The 16,354-nt window shown below is 34.9% G+C and overlaps 3 protein-coding genes across 4 annotated transcripts; 2 read left to right on the top strand and 1 right to left on the bottom strand.

The window, feature by feature from the left end:
• The first annotated feature begins 152 nt into the window (after nucleotides 1-152).
• On the top strand, nucleotides 153-6,055 carry LOC145233997 (uncharacterized protein C6orf118-like). Its single transcript, XM_080098768.1, has 12 exons — nucleotides 153-469; nucleotides 821-1,034; nucleotides 1,120-1,305; nucleotides 1,625-1,833; nucleotides 2,273-2,405; nucleotides 3,728-3,984; nucleotides 4,473-4,568; nucleotides 4,702-4,804; nucleotides 4,867-4,928; nucleotides 5,098-5,212; nucleotides 5,719-5,780; nucleotides 5,851-6,055. The coding sequence occupies exons 1-12, from the start codon at nucleotides 333-335 to the stop codon at nucleotides 5,897-5,899; spliced, it is 1,623 nt and encodes a 540-aa protein (XP_079954894.1). The 5' UTR covers nucleotides 153-332; the 3' UTR covers nucleotides 5,900-6,055.
• Nucleotides 6,056-6,546: 491 nt separating this feature from the next.
• LOC145233021 (cilia- and flagella-associated protein 36-like) lies at nucleotides 6,547-13,509 on the top strand. Of its 2 annotated transcripts, XM_080097685.1 has the most exons (12): nucleotides 6,547-6,765; nucleotides 7,982-8,046; nucleotides 8,169-8,270; nucleotides 8,468-8,576; nucleotides 8,704-8,766; nucleotides 8,846-8,918; nucleotides 10,531-10,684; nucleotides 10,888-10,993; nucleotides 11,263-11,378; nucleotides 11,905-12,027; nucleotides 12,325-12,481; nucleotides 13,073-13,509. In XM_080097685.1, the coding sequence occupies exons 1-12, from the start codon at nucleotides 6,621-6,623 to the stop codon at nucleotides 13,171-13,173; spliced, it is 1,314 nt and encodes a 437-aa protein (XP_079953811.1). In that variant the 5' UTR covers nucleotides 6,547-6,620; the 3' UTR covers nucleotides 13,174-13,509. The 2 variants fall into 2 exon arrangements, with proteins under 2 accessions (XP_079953811.1, XP_079953812.1); XM_080097686.1 differs by lacking the exon at nucleotides 8,704-8,766.
• On the bottom strand, nucleotides 13,443-16,193 carry LOC145233022 (uncharacterized). Its single transcript, XM_080097687.1, has 5 exons — nucleotides 15,926-16,193; nucleotides 15,465-15,665; nucleotides 15,289-15,404; nucleotides 14,838-15,125; nucleotides 13,443-14,292 (listed from the first exon to the last, which is right to left on the bottom strand). The coding sequence occupies exons 1-5, from the start codon at nucleotides 16,093-16,095 to the stop codon at nucleotides 14,084-14,086; spliced, it is 984 nt and encodes a 327-aa protein (XP_079953813.1). The 5' UTR covers nucleotides 16,096-16,193; the 3' UTR covers nucleotides 13,443-14,083.
• Nucleotides 16,194-16,354: the final 161 nt, after the last annotated feature.

Below are 16,354 nucleotides of genomic sequence, written 5' to 3' on the forward strand. Positions count from 1 at the left end.
TTGAAATTCTACTGGCCTTGTAAATCAGATATCACCTAGCAACAATCGAAGCTTGATTTAAAGTTTATCCAAAGCAACCTGGTATAGTTATTGAAATTATACACAACTTAATGGCAAAATTATGTTTTAGCACGAGTAGTTTTATGTTTATTAACCTAAATTGTTTTAGTTACACTGGGAGAAAGCACAAATTACTATAAATGTTTGCTTTTAAAAAAAAAATCTGACCGTACTGCATGGGATGTAGAGCATTCGTTTTCATGTTTGTAAACATGATGGATTCTGTGTTTTCCAAAGAATATTTATAATCTGGTCCAAAACATTCATAAAACATGTCGAAAACACGTCGTACGAGCACGGCGGAAAAACCAAAAAACCTTCATGCCTTGATGGAATCAACGTTAAATGCTCATCGTCGTGATATTCATGATTATGCTTCTGGGCACTTGAATCCAAATAAACTAGCGAAGTAAGTCCGTTAAAACACCGTATTTTCTACACTTCAAACTTACCTATTTTGTTAAAATTTCTTTTTTTAATTGTCAAAAATGCTTGGACAGTAGATAATTGATCCAGCTTTCACTGCAGTGTGTATTTAAACAGTAAACCATTTTTATTTTTTATTATACTTTTTATTGTCCATTCTTTCAGTCCATGTTTTGCTTTCTAATGGAAGTCACAGTCATTCCAAAACTACACACTTGGATCTTTTAGCATCCCAAAAATCAGAAAATGTTTTATTCCATTTGAAATGTTTACATAAACTTTAGCAGTAACGAAGTTATAAAATCATCCAATTGTAGTGATTTCTTTTCTCTAGAATTCCAAAGAACACAACAACATTGCAGACAGGAAAAGTAGTTTATTGGACAACCTCAAACACACAGGATCAGAGTTCAGTTCAATCAAATCGCCGTCACCAACGAGGACAAATGAATACAATGACAGAAGCATTGTATGACTTCAGCTCTGGCACAGCAGGAGCATTTCCACTTTACAATTCCGTGGTTATCACTGAATCACAAGAAAACATGGTTTGTAGCTTGGCCAACAAATAGTAGCTCACAACAAATGTTTGGGCGATATTAAATGATAATTTTTACTTGCTTGTGTCATTAGACCAATCCATCTCCAATTGATGAAAAGCTGGAAAGGACGATATTCAGGGAAATGGAACAGCTAATATCTCAAAAAGATTACCCTTACTTTACAGCAGATTCCTCTGAATCTGTTTTTAGTCAACCAGAATCAAGAAAAAAGATACAACAAAAACGACTCCTTTCAAGAAAGAAGCCTTCCAAAAAGGTTGTATTAAATGTATCAAAAAATGTATTCAACAAGTTTTTTCCATGTGTGGACACCATAACTTTAACTGCATACCTTATAAATTTGTTGTTGTTGGGGCCTAATTGTCATTTGAGCAATTCTGCAAAACTGTTTTGCCCATCTTTTGTTTTTCCTATGAAAATGACAAAAGTCAATCAATATGGTAGGTCCACCAAACTGAAATTATCTCAAACTCTCAAAATCAGAATACAAAATACAATAAATGTATGTACATGAAACTTCTTCAAAAAATATGTACATCTTTTGATGAGCAAAAGTCTTCATTAATTTATTGCAGGTTCACATTGAGGAACTAAAGCTTCCAGAGTTAATGCTTCCATGCACCAGTGATTCTATCTTCATGCCTCCATCAATGCAGAATGATGTGTTGGAATTTGGTGGAAAAATGAATGAAAGAAAACGATTTGTGACAACCCACCATGCTGGTGTAACAAGAAGGGACCAGTTCCAAAAACTCATGGATTTTAATCGAAATGTTTTACGCCAGTAAGTGTGAATATTGTGTTTAATATCAATAATTGGTGTTTACCATATAAACCAGTGGTTCTCAATCCTGTACGGATCGTGTACCACCTCACATTTTTTTCTATCGCTGCGTACCACCCAAACCTAAACTCTGTTTGAATGGATAGACCAAGAAATAATAGTTTCAACCAAACCAGGGCTGATTCGTTAGGTCAGTTCAGTTGCAATTTTAGATCGGACTTAAATTAGGTATCACAGAAAGCTACTCGCGTACCACCTGAAAAGCTCTGGCGTACCACTAGTGGTACGCCTACCACAGTTTGAGAACTACAGATATAAACCATATAAAGTTCCATTAGTTAAATACAAATTAGTTTTACTGTATATTGTAAATTCAGCTGATTGGCCTTTTTCCCAAGGGGTGATGAACTAATTACAACTGTATATTTTGTATTTACAGGCCAGAAACATTGGAACAAAAAGTAAGAGATGGCCATAAAGCAGTGCAACATCTTGAACATAAACTGGTCACTCGGTTACTTGAACTTCAATTAAAAAATCTTCCATTTGGTCCCAGTTTCGAGCGACTACAAGTAAGATCAAATATACTTCTTTTTGTGTTTTGTTACAGGACTTGTAACAAATAAGTATCAGTTAAATTGGTACATATAGTGTAAGTAATAAGGTGCTTGCCTAAAATCTTTAGAGGGTTTTTATTTGGTCTGTTTGGGCATTGTAATGCCTTATTCAAAAAGATTTTACTTTTTACAGCAGTAGATTTTCTCTAAACGTCTATTTTATTCAATTAGTTGTCTGGTATGCCAAACTTTTCTTTGCAAACAGTTAAAAAAATTAAAACATGATGACACAAGAAAAACAATTGTCTACAGCAGGGGTTCTTAAACTGGGGGGCGCGCCCCCCTAGGGGGGCGTGAAGGGTTCGCAAGTGAGGCGCAGCACAATCTGGCTGCAAAGTTTTCACTTGCAAACAATTGTAAATGAATGCATTGGAATTATGTCGGCACTGATTTCGAACTTATTGTTTAAAGTAAACGCTTCATTACTCTGAAATGGATGTCCAGTTGTACTAACTAAACTTTTTTCCACTGCGGGCCGGATATGTTAAATACTAATTCGCGCGTGCCGCATAGTTTACATGCCCTAGTGCCGTCTTCTCAAGCTTAGCCCACGAGGCGAATTTTATAGGGGCGCAAAGATATATGGTCTTTCTAAAAAGCCTATTTAAAATCTGTTAAATTGTATAGTTGGTCTCATCTTACAAGGAATGTTTGTATACTACGTCACAAGTAACACAATCAGGCAATTGTTTGCGCACGTGACGTTTGTCTGTGACGTAATAAACTGGCTTTGGATCAATCCTGGGCGTTGCAAACTTTTAAAAGTCGGTAATATTAATTTTATATGTCGTATTAGTAAACTTTCGTAAGGATTAGATTAATTTTTGACAGTAACAAAGTTATCAATACATTTTGGCAAACCTAAAAATGGGATCGTGGGCCGTAGTTTGGTGACCCCTGTACTATATAGTCGGCTGCACATTCTTTATTTGTTCGCAATTTCGCATTAGAGATTGCCTTGACTTTTAGTGCATCAACATTTTTTGGGCAACATATGCGTAGTTTACAAGAATACTGGCAACGTGGCTTTGTGCGCGCGCAAAAAAAACTTTTTTTTGCAACTCATCGGTGTTGAAGTGGCTTTTTCTAACGATTGGAACTATGTTGTTTTCAAAAAACAAGACAAGCATCATCAGTGCCAACGTTTTTTAGGGGGGGCGTGAGAAAAAATAAATAGTGTCAAGTGGGGCACGGCCGAAAAAGTTTAAGAACCCCTGGTCTACAGTTATTGTAAAAGACATTTTACAATTGTTGTAAAACTCGTTGTGGTCATTTAGTTGTATGCTGAAATTTGGAGTGACTTGGCAGTGGATTCAAGCATGTTTGGTGATCTGTTAGCTGAAATAAAGCGGGAATATGATATCTATCTTACACAACTCCTTGACTCCATGAAAACCTCAGATCGAGGGGAACTAGCAAGATGTCTCCATGCTGTTGAGGATTTATCGCAAGAGGAAGATCTTCCTGTTGTTGCTGAAGAACTTCGCAAAGATGTGGAAAACTTGGAAAATGTGTGCATGGATGTTCTGAACAGGTGCGCATAAAAGTTATACAACACAGTGTGTAGCTTTTTGATATCTTTCAATGCAATTGTTTGTAAGTTTGTTTGTTTTTTACAAAGTTTGAAAATTAGTTACATGTTGTTTGCTTGTTTGTGGCAAAGAAGACAGGTTTTCAGTGATATAAGCTGGGAAACAAAGATTTAACTCCCATATTTTTTTCAAAATGTAAAGAAAGTGGTCCAGTTTATGATAATCTACAACTGTTTAAAATATCATTTAATTTCTTCAACTTTTGCAAAGTTGGTTGCTTTAAGTAGGTTAACCCATTAGGTTCCTCAGGGTTAAGCCAAAGTGTCTTGTTCAGAAATCACAAGGGGATGATTCAGGATTAGAACATGCAAACATGTGGACAAAAGGCATTTGCATTAACCAGTCAACCATCTCAGTCAAATAATTGATTTTAAACCATTTTTTTGTTCACACGAAAGGAAACAAAATTCGATTTATTTTTGTATTGCAGAAATGAAAAACTTTGTGAAGATATTGAAGAAGAGGAAGATCGTATTGAAGAGGAAAAGAGGTTACAGCAAGAGGAAGATGAAGAAAACATGAGAAGGTTGTAACTGATCAAGGGTAGTTTTTATGTAACAGTAATGTTTTGACAATTGCCAGACAACCCTGTTACCCAAACTAGTGTAAATTGTGTCAAAAAGGTATGAAATATTTAAATAATAATGATTTTTTTTCAGAATGTTGCCTGTCCGACGACCACATCACAAAACACCAACCAAGATTAATCGAACTGATCAAGATTCGTTTAAAGGCAAGCGCTCAACAGAAGAAAGACTTAAGGTGGTGTTTTTCTTACTAGGATTCTCCCTTGACAATAACAAAAAAAAAACCTTGTGTTTCAGGCACTCAGGGTTGATATTTGGGAACGCTTGGACAAGTTCTCTGAGGAAAAGAAAAAGATGAAGTAAATGTTGTTTTTTCTCACCGAATGCGCTATGTTATGTTATTCCATGACTAACAGTAGTATAATTTATATGTTTCCAGGGAAAAGTCGCCATTACTTGGTTCCTTGTATAATTTTAGTCTGTACATATTCGTTTGTAATAACCAAGGTGTGAATCCATATTGTACAGAACGTCATTTGTTCCTAAACCAGTATTGAGAAATCTTCAACATGCTGTGAAAGATACTGAAGTCGAATGGCAGAAGACCCAGCAACAAAATGAGTTTCTTACAGTTGCTATACAGGTGATTTCCTAATTCCAAGTTCTTTAGGTAGCACTCGCCAAAACTAAGGAAACATACAGCATTATTACAAACTGTTAGTGATGGGGCAATACCAGATTTTGAAGCGAGTACCGATTCAGAGTACCATGTGTATACCTTTGATACCAAGTATGAGTACTGAGTACTTGAATATAGTGTTGTACTTAGTTGTATATCTCTATCTAATTTATTTGCCATGGCCAGGGTACATGCGTGCACACACACGTGCAGAAGCATATAGAAAAATGTAATCTCCACACAATAGCAAAAAAACATACATAACCTGGCGGAACTTTTTCTCGATTTGTGCTGTCCAAAGCAAATATTGGCAAAAAGTTGCCTGTATTTTTACAGTGTAAATTGGCCTTCGATATTAAACGTTGGTATCGAAAACTGAGGCAAAATATTTCGATACTGAGTACAAGTATCGATACCATTACTCGTCCCATTACTACAAATTGTTTTAAAGTTTTTGTTGAAAAATATAGGATTCAGACGTGACATTGGAAACTCTTTTTAAGAAAATGGGTGTGGATGCAAACAGTGCCAGGTAAGGTATTTTTTACGGTTTTAAAAATTTTGCATGCAGAATTTTTAATCAGAATATTTTGTTGTTTTAGATTTATTCAAGAATGTGTAACAGAACCACCAGATCCAGATCAATCATAGCAATAAAAGAATTTGTGCAATACGAAAATTACCTTTGTTTAATTAATATTCAGTTGTGTATCAACTTTACCTTTTCAGAAAAAAAGTTTCTATCTTATTTGTCATGCCTTTTTTGTTTTTATGTGTGGTTTCTTAACACGAAAATTGCTCATCCAATGTGGTTTGTTTGTTTTGTTTAGTTATTAAATGTGAAAAATTTCTGCTGGTCAGTTGGTTTATAACACCAACTATCAGCTCTTTAATTTTGGGGGATGAAATATCCCCTTGTCACCCTGCTCATGCCAGTGTTTAGAATAGAAGAATTCAGTGTCAGTGTTTTAGTAGGGTTTTCAAGAATCTCTTAAAATAAATAAGCGAATTTACTGTGACAGAATGAACGTAGCGTAGCAGGCTACTACTTTAAAAAAAACGAAACAAATCTCATAGAAATCGTAGTAAAAATTTGCATGTAATCAGTTAATCACTCAAGCAAACTCGTTTCCAATGGCAAATTTGCATATTTCGTAACGCTTGGTTTTTATCTAGTTGTACGTGAACAGAACTGATTAGGTTACAACATACAAGCTATGTTGTTTAGCTCAGTTACTGATAAATACATGGAACCAATTCTCCTCACTTTATTTTCCGATAGTAAACTTTACAACTTGCTTTATGTTTTGTCAACGCAGAAAATAGGTAAAGTAGATTGGACAGTTTTGTGGTAAAATCTCGTTGTTGTGCAATGCCCATGTCATTTAAGAGCAAAAAAACCTTGAAAAAGAAAGAATCAGAAGAGATTTCGTGGATATTAGAAGGAATTGTGGCATATCTTCGCAGTCCAACATGGACTGTGCCTATTATGAACTTTGTAGAAGAAAATTGTGCAAGTAAGGACTTTGCTGTTTATTTGTGTGCTTACTGTGCTGTGCATATGATCACACAACACTTACAGGACACATAGTTTAAATGGTAAAGGACCAGTGGTGGGATTCAAATTTTTTGTCAGCCGGTTCTATCACAAAAGTCATTAAATTTTAGCCGGTTCTGTTTCAAAAAGACCATTGACAGGGGTAACACTAAAAGCAGAAAAACAGAAAAGCGGGAAAAGCAGGAAATCAACACTAAAAGCAGAAAAGAAAGGAAAAGCAGAAACAAGGGAAATTTGTCTTTTCTAAAAGAGGGAAAAAATAATTCCAGAAAAACAGAAAAAGAGTAAAATTTCTTGTTTCATAAAAAATTTATACGAGAAATACGAAAAGCAAAAAAACGGGAAATGTTTCTTTATTTGTTTTTTTGCCGTTCTAGCTCTTAAAAACCATTCGAAAGTGTTCTAATAGCGTTCTACATTGATTGTGTCAAAATACAGAAAAGACGGGAAATAAACAAATAAAAAACATTTCTTGTTTTTCAGTATTGGACACAACACACAATCAATGTAGAACGCTAATAGATCACATTCAAATGATTTTTACGAGTTAGAAAGGGGCTCCTCCAAAATACACAATCTATAAAATGTTGATGGTTAGGGCTTTTAGGGTCTGGGTAAAGGTTTATGATAAAAATAACACTATAATTTAGTTTTAGATTCCCAGTATGGACTTAATATTTGTTGAAAGTGGTACAAAGCACTGTATGGTACCACATGTTAACACTAAGAAAATTAGGTCCAAAAGCTATCTAAATTAAATAATAAATTTATTTGTATTACAATCCCTCACCTTGACCCTTATAGCCGTAGATTGCGTATTTTAGAGTAGCCCATTAGAAAGGTATAAAAAACAAATAAAGAAACATTTCCCGTTTTTCTGCTTTTCGTAATGAAACAATAAATTTCACTCTTTTCCTGTTTTTCTGGAATTATTTTTTCCCTGTTTTAGAAAACACAAATTTCCCTTTTTTCTGCTTTTCCTTTCTTTTCTGCTTTTAGTGCTGATTTCCTGCTTTTCCCTCTTTTCTGTTTTTCTGCTTTTAGTGTGACCCCATTGACAGTAACCAGTAATGCTAACTGGTTCATGATCTTATAAAATTTTGTGAGATTGTTGTATAGAACTGGTGCAAACCGGCTGAATCCCACCACTGTAAAGGACTACTGTGTTTTTTCAGGTTTCGAAAACAAAGAAGAGAACAAATTGGAATATACAGACATACATAACAGATATAAAGCCCTGGTTTGTATTATGTCTAAAAGTTGTTTTTTTAGTTTGTATGCAGTTATTTAGTTAAATTACCAAATTGATTTTAACACGAAAATTTATTCAAATGCAATGTGAATGTGTGACGCTTTGTGCAGGTGGAAACATTATTAGGTGAATATCTCCGTGAACTCAGCATTACTGAGGAGGAATTTTCGAAAGCTTGCAATCAGGGCAAAAGTGCATTCGAGAACCTTGAGGTATGTAAAAGTTGTCGGTGACAATGTAAGTAGAGTTAAGTAACAACAAGTTAAAATATAGTTGAATATTAAAATAGAAATGGTCAGATTTTGGACGAACAAACTACAGTCAAAAATTAACAGTTTTATTTAGCATAAACTTTAGAAGTTTGGGAGGAAGGCACATCAATTTGTTTTGGTCGTCACTTTCTTTGCAGGGCATGTTTGAGTATATTTGGGCCGCAGATGACTTCCTATTGTTCAAGGGAATCATGGCAACGCACAACTTAGAGATTGAAATGCAAGCTATTAGTATGAGCCAAGGAAGTAAGTTTATTTGCTCTTTTATATCTCAAGCATCATCGCAATGTTAAATGTAATTTGTCTCTAATCATAAAGTCTTTAATGTGTGATAAAGTGTGTGACATAATGTGCATTGCATTTAACATTGCAGATGATGTGGATATATTTGGTGATTTTCCTCCTATGAATCCTAAATATGCCAACCCTGAAAAAGGTAATATCCCAAAGGCACTTTTATGTACTGACATTAAAAACAAAAATTTTTCACATATTTACCAACTTTTTATGTGCAGGTGATTTTTATTATCCTGATGAGAAGAAAGAGCCAATCCCAACCACATCTGGTGGAATGCACCATGTTTTAAGGTAGAGTACATGAATTATGACTAGAGATGTACTGAAAGTTTTGGCAGCAAAACTGGGTTTTTGTCAAAGTGTAATACATGACATCGATTGGTCGGTCCGCACCGAAATTAATCAGTGCATCACATTTAAGTATATACATATGTGAAGATGCAAGGCACCTTTATTACTGGTTTAAGCACAATTTTAATTCCTAGCTTGATTCCATAAAATGCTTATTGCAGGTGATTTTTTATGGGTCCCCTTCGCATATTGATTTCACTCAGTTTTTTTTTTTTTTCTTTTTTCCGCCGAAGTTTGTCCATGCACTTTTGGCATCAAATCATTGATGGATTTGGATGAAACTTTCACAGATGGTAGATATGGTCATGCAGATGTGTCCTCTGTTTCGTTTGACTTGATAACCCCAGTATTTACCCCGCTAGACCCCAAAATGTAAAACGTTTTTGTATGTTGCTGCGCACCACAAACGAAAGATTTGTGTGGTGTAATGGTATAGTAAAGGCACCAGTATATTTGGTACTTTGGGCATTACTTGGTGGACGTTTTTCCATGTGCCAGTCACGTTGAGGAACGTTGCTAATAACACCTCTAGTGGTCAGAATTTTAAACATTGTTGGATTTGGATAAAATTTTACATGACTGTTAATTGGGTCATCGTGGTTTCATATTTTATACTTTTGGGTGTTAAACCCCATCAATTACCCCACTGACCCCCTAAAATGAGTGAGTTTTTAAACGGTGTCGGAATTTAGTGAAATTTTAAAAGCTTGCAGAATTTGTCATTTGTAGGTGTCAATTGTTGTGATTAACCCTGTAACCCCAATATTTACCCCTCTAGCCCCCTAAAAAGGGTGAATTTTTAAAACATTGTCCGAATTTGATGAAATTTGGACAGCTTATAGAGTGCGCTATTTATGGTTGTTGTTTGTTATGTTTAACCCTGTCGCCCCAACATTTACCCCACTAGCCCCCCAAAATAGTTTCATTTTTTAAACAATGTATGAATTACTTTAAACTTGGACAGTTAGTGGAGTGTATAATTTGTAGGTGTTGGTTATTGTGTTAAAATCTGTAGTACCTATCATTTACTCCACTAGACCCCTACAGTCAAGTGCAATTCACCATTAATTGCAGCTGATTGTTGTGTTTTGGCCTATTTTGTCACTATTTAACACTTTTTTCTCAGATAGTCATAAAATAGAAAAACCTTAATAAATGTATGAATGGAATAAATTTAAATAGTTTGTACTCCATATAGCATATTTATTTATGCACAGTACCGATCACTGTGTTTTACGTTACAACGCCAAACTTTCTCATTGTTATCTCTTGAAATGCATTATTTACAACTTTGCATGTGTGGGGACCCATGAGTTTCTGCTTGCAGAAACAACTAAGGTTATAAAAGACAGTGACTGATATGGGACCCAATATAAAATATGTGTCGAATGTAAATATATGCTAAGAAATAGGTCACAGTGTATGTGCAATGGCAATATGTGCTAAGCCACCCTTCTAGTTTTGTCTGAAATTCGACATACATGTACACATTATATGTTTACATATTTATGGCTTGTCAAATACATTAAATATAGGCTTTACTGTGTTTTAGCCAATCGAAAGAGGAATACCAAGCAGTGGTAGAACACCAGAACCTTATCCATGAAAAAGAAGAAAGTGATTTGCAACGTGCAATACAATTCTCAAAACAAGAAATGGAAAGATTAAATGCACAAGCTGCTGAAGAGAAGAGAATGTTGGATGAGGTAGTTTTATGAAAACAAAAATGTCAAGCAACTCTGTGAAACAATTCAAAAAGCCCATTTTTCTTACATAAACAAAAAATAGACCTATAACACATTTAAAGAAGTTATTTGTATTCTGAAATTTTCAGACTTGGTGCATCTATATATGCTAAGGTTGCAGATGTATGTTTGCATATGGTTCAACGGTATGTATTTGTTCGTAGGCAATACAACTGTCTTTAGAAGCAATGAGAGAAACATCAAGTAATGGTACTCATTCCCATCCTAGCACTTCCTCTATTCCTTTACGTCAGGAACCACTGCCAACAGGTACAGTTTTTCCTTGAGACAACTGCTAAAGGGGAGAAGATTGTTATATTGAAACTAAACATTGAATATTGTGTGAACTTGCTTAATCAAATACAACATTTTCCCACAATCCGAAAGTTTTCCCAGAGCCTTCAAAATAAAACTTTGCTCGCCCAGATGGTAGTCTTGCTAAGATAAAACCGAAGGACTTTGAAATGCAATAGTTTGGAATTTTGTACATTCCATGCATTCTTTTGTATCTAAATCGCTTTTCTTTGTATTTATTCTAGTCTTGTTAGTGTCTTCTGCTGCACAAAACTCAAGTGAGCAACATTCCCCGAAAAAACTTAAAAAGACCAAAACAGTTGTAAATGCGAAAGACCCTTCACTTCCCCCACTACAGAAGGTAGCAGTATATTATCTATGTTAAGATTTGGGGTTTTGCTTCAATAATTAATGGAACTTTGTGGGCATGGGGTCTTGTACTGACTTTGATTAGCAAAGATTGTATGTTTCCAAGGTCAGAACCTGCTCTGAAAAATTGGTAAATGAACTTTAATATGATATGACTTGCTTCTCCAATTTGCAACTTAAGAAGTAGTGTAGCACGATATGGAAAGTAACTGTGTATGTTTACATACTCAGGTGTTTTACAATGTTGACAAGACTAATTCAATAATGATGTTCATGAAATGTGTGGGGCATGTAAAGTCTAATGTATTGTGTTGTGTTAAGTCTTAGCAACAACCTAGAAATGCAAAATTTGAATTTAAGTGTAAAAATCCATATTCATTGCAGACTCTTGGAAAATGCATTGTAAAACCCAGATAATATCTCCAAGATAAAAGCCGAAGCAAAATCAATAATCCCTAACATCATAAGCTATAGAAAATACTGCAACATAACCAACTGTTTTAAAAATGTAATTACAGCCCCAAGGTAGTTCAGATGCAGCGTTGGATTGGATTGCAAATGCACAAAAGGAATCAATGTCGACAACAGCAACCAACCCAATATCACCTAAACGAGATATCCCTGAACATTTATTGAACAAAGTGAGTACATTTATGTGGAATATTAAAGCCCAAAAAACAAAATGCTTTATTTTTAAAGTTTTAACAAATGCTCATGTCATCATCAGTTTTATGATGTGATCACAATATATCCCTCTCTAGAACTTATAATTTTTCTTGTCTATGCCTTGCCATATGGGAATGCTTGTGGGACTTGCTTGGTTTAGCATATCGCCTTCAATGGGACTATGATTTAAGACTTATAAAGATTGCATTACCACTTTTAAATGTAATGTACATCATATGTAGTTGGTGTACTAACTAGGTGTTTGTACTTAGGCACCTGGAATTGACCCTGAAGAGCTGGCAAAGCGAAAAGCCTACCTTCAAAGTCAGAGAGAAAAACTACTTGAAGCAAAGCGCAAAAAACGTGAAGGGGAACTGAAGGAATATCAAAATGGCTCATCAAGCCAAACCAGTTCAGCTAGTTCAAAATGTAAGCAACAAAATAAATACATGTTTGTTTCATACATATTTTTACTGGTTGGTCATCACTGTTTGATCAAGTTTGAATTGATGCTTTAACATGAGGAGGGTGCACAGATTTTAATGATGTGGTAAAACTGTAGTCAGGTTAAGTACGACATGAGAGATATTCAAGTGTTCCACAATATTTTCCTTTTTCAAGTTGCAAATTTTCTCCAGTATTTTGGGACAATAACAAAATGCAGGCATGATATCATTAACCTAGTTTTCTTTATTTATTATAAAAAAGTAGTGTCACCTGTCCCATGAAAGGTGGAAAAATCAAGGTTTTGATTAAGTTTTATTTACTTACATGATTTGACAACAGTGTACGGACTTTTCTTAACAAAATGTTGACCTTTCAAAAAATATTTCATGTAAAAAACTTTGCATTTATGTAAAGAATTTTATGAAAAACAGATAACAGCTGTTATATTTGGTTCAATATTTTTTAATGACCACAAAAAAATGCTGCATTGATCTCATTGATTTTACCCAAAATCATCTTAGAATTAGGGCCAGAAATGCTTAAAAGTAGAATAACATCACTTTCATATTCTAGCTTCAACTGCTGAAAACTTTGAAGAAAAGGAAAAAATGTTGAAAGCCAGACGAGCTTTAGCCGACAGACTTAAGAGGGAAGTCATACAGAAAGAAACTTGATTTCATGTTGTTTTTATGCTTGTACTTTTATTTTTGGTGCTCTACTGTGCAACAGACATATTGCCGGTACCTTGTCTCGCATTCATATAACACTGTCTGATAACTTAATGCAATTGATTCCTTGCAGTTGGTGTTATTTCCATGCTTGGGTGTGGTGGTATTTCGTACAGTACTTTTTTTGTAGATAATTCGCACTTCGATTACACACTAAAACCAAACGCTTACAAACCCATATGGCAATGAACTTCTGTACTGATTTTACACATAAATTGTTGTGTTGCAAAAATGTATTTAACAATAAAAAAATTAAAACATTAAACAAATCAAAGCAATATGTATGTATGGTGGCTGGTGATTTTGGGTAGAAATGTTCTGTTAGGCAGTGAACCAGTTGAGGTATATATTTTAGGATAAGCTTGTCAAAAATCCCAGCGGCAACAAAAACACTACAGAAGCCTTGACATAGGTCTAATGTTTGCCTACCAGCCGATAATACAAACATTCTGAGATCTGGTGCACTATTTTTGTGAAATTCAAGGTATTATGAAATAGGCTATAGCAGAATGAACACAATCAAGAATCAACAACCTACCTGCAATTGAACATGAATCATGATGAACATGCTTTGAAAAATGTTGGGCTTAGAAATTACACCCCTCTGAGTTGTGAAACTTTCTTTACATTTGTGAAATCACTTCAGCACTTTGAAAATATCGTGGGACACAAGATAGCGATAAAAAGTACAGGTGAAACAAGACACTTTAAAAAATAATCAAAACAACAACTTGTAACTTTTCTGTACAACAACACGGCGGAGGGTCCCTGAACCATTTACAGGTTTTACACAAACACATCTTTCTTTCTGGTATCCGACATCATCAAGAATGTATATATAAAACTTTGCTGATTATTAGCAAAGACCACAGTGGAACTGATGAGATGACAACTTCACCTTGTTGTAGTCACAGCCAACGCAAACGGTGTGAAACCAGCGGTCGCACGAGTCGCATTGCACCCAAGAGACAACTTTGGGCTTCTTGGTTTTAGTTTGGCGAAACAAGCACTCGTATGATTGGCAGTCGTCACTTCGATCATCTTCATCACTTTCATCATTAGTTTCTAATACATATAGTCAGTGTTTTTTTTAAGGTGTTTTGGGGGACCATTTCGGTTCTCCAGCGGTTTCCCAAAATTTGTACTTGCAACAACTACAGTTTTTGGTATTTAAATGAAACACTTGCGGTCTCTTTAAACTACTTAGCGGTCACCCAAACCAAACCTTAAAACAAAACCCTGCATATAGTATTCTTAACCAAGCTGTTAATGCAATCTAGTATTTTTCTATTATCACAAAACCCAATTTTAATTTCTACCAACCAAACTATACTCAAATCCAGTGGTTCAACCTGGGCCAAATGGTAGTTTAAAAAAAACGAGGCCTTAGAAAATCACTAAAGATTATTTTAACTTGAAAGCTAAAACATCAATCTTTCATGGTTTTCTAAGGTCTTGTGCCGGCCGCAAAAAAAGTAGTTGGGAGCCGCATGCGGAGAACTGCAGTTGAGAATCACTGCTCAAATCTATCATTTACTCACACTTTGGTATACAACTTACATTTCAGACACAAAGATTGTTTTGTAGTTGATATATAAAAATCTTTTTACCTTCCGATTTTGAGACAGAAACTTTTCGTTTTTTGGCATTCGACTTATTCTTGGTCTTTCTCGGAGGACTCTCAGGCTCTGATACTGATTCTTCACTATCAACTTCTTCAACAGGAAGTGGTTTAGGATTCGACTTATTAGCCTTGTTCAGTTTAGATGAGAATTTCATAGTGACTTCAGAATCATTTGACATGCGTCTTTTCTTTGGCAAGTTTAGTTCCTGGTCATCAAATCCACTGTCCGGTTCGTCAGTCTTTTTAGTTTGTCCATTTGTGCCTTGCATGCTACCTAAAATAAAACAAAGCATTGTAACAGTTGTTTTTCTGTTGTGTTCCTTACCCAGTTGAACAAGTATTTTCCATGCAAGAAAAAGGCAGATTTGTTTTGACATATCATAGCCAATAAAATGTGGTTTTGTAAGTTTGATTGTTTCCAAACCCATTTGACATACTGGTTGATGCAGATTTTGTTGAATTATTTCTGGCGCTTTTCTTCATCTCATCCTTTTTCATTTTTGCAAAGATTGTTGGCCTCACAGCAGTGACCTTGACTTCATGAATTTTAAACCTATACAAGCATAAAATTTTAATAGCAAAATTCAAACTAAATCACATTAAAATGTTGAACCTGAATGGCATGTCCTTTTCATTTGCTTTAAGTCCTGGAGTAACCTTTTCTGTTCTACATCCAAATGCAACACAGTCACCTGCTTTTACAGCCGTCTCACAATAAGGCTTCAGCATTATATTATTGACATACGTCCCATTTGCACTAGACAGATCTTGTACCAATAAACAACCATCTTTGATTCCAATGTGAGCATGTTTTCTGTAGTATAAGAGAGATTAGGGTCTGTTTATTTCACTTTTTTATTATGGATCTACAGTTTAAGACTACAGCATTATCATAGTTTTGTTAAAATCATATGAAAAAATATCAACCATTTCTGCTTGTACATTAGTTTTGTTTAAAACATGATAAAAATTGACAAGAAATAAGAAAATAAGTAGGGCATTTTCCGACATTCTGAATTATTTTCTCATGTTTTTGGGACAAATTTGGAAAATGCAAGCAAAATGTATATTTACCTGGAAACAAAGCATGGCAGCTCATCAGATTTTATTCGAAAGTCGCATGTAGAATGTCGACCAATCGTTCCTTGCTTTTCATCAGCAATAGTAAAGACGAGTAAGGAAGGTATGTCGTTTAAGTCACTTTTTTCAGAGTTTGTTGGAAGTTGAATTAGTTGATAAGGCATTGTTTGGCAGTTAATGGAACATGTATAAAGCAACAAACCAGTCAATATAGTGTCACTTTAGATTTTGTCACAACATGATCTAAACAAAGTAGCAAAGATATAAACAGTGTAAATATCAACTTTTGACAGGTTTTGTCATAATTTTCTGGCACTACCCCACTGTTCTGTATAAACTATAAAGCCTAATAGCAACTTTTCTGTGCCCAATCCCAAATTTTAAGAACTTATTGCCGATAGTTGTGCAATAAAAAACTTTGAC

This window comes from Phallusia mammillata, chromosome 6 (genome assembly GCF_965637545.1).
Source record: "Phallusia mammillata chromosome 6, kaPhaMamm4.hap1.1, whole genome shotgun sequence".
NCBI classification, from domain to species: Eukaryota; Metazoa; Chordata; class Ascidiacea; order Phlebobranchia; family Ascidiidae; genus Phallusia; species Phallusia mammillata.

Excerpts from the sequence above, each read along its gene's own strand:
- LOC145233022 (XM_080097687.1), bottom strand. The coding sequence starts at position 16,095 with ATGCCTTATCAACTAATTCAACTTCCAACAAACTCTGAAAAAAGTGAC. Across the intron at positions 15,666-15,925 it reads CTGCCATGCTTTGTTTCCAG|AAAACATGCTCACATTGGAA; the intron begins GTAAATATACAT and ends CTTATACTACAG. Across the intron at positions 14,293-14,837 it reads TTCTGTCTCAAAATCGGAAG|AAACTAATGATGAAAGTGAT; the intron begins GTAAAAAGATTT and ends TATATGTATTAG.
- LOC145233021 (XM_080097685.1), top strand. The coding sequence starts at position 6,621 with ATGCCCATGTCATTTAAGAGCAAAAAAACCTTGAAAAAGAAAGAATCA. Across the intron at positions 10,685-10,887 it reads AGAAGAGAATGTTGGATGAG|GCAATACAACTGTCTTTAGA; the intron begins GTAGTTTTATGA and ends ATTTGTTCGTAG. Across the intron at positions 11,379-11,904 it reads CACTTCCCCCACTACAGAAG|CCCCAAGGTAGTTCAGATGC; the intron begins GTAGCAGTATAT and ends ATGTAATTACAG.
- LOC145233997 (XM_080098768.1), top strand. The coding sequence starts at position 333 with ATGTCGAAAACACGTCGTACGAGCACGGCGGAAAAACCAAAAAACCTT. Across the intron at positions 3,985-4,472 it reads TGCATGGATGTTCTGAACAG|AAATGAAAAACTTTGTGAAG; the intron begins GTGCGCATAAAA and ends TTTGTATTGCAG. Across the intron at positions 4,805-4,866 it reads CAACAGAAGAAAGACTTAAG|GCACTCAGGGTTGATATTTG; the intron begins GTGGTGTTTTTC and ends CTTGTGTTTCAG.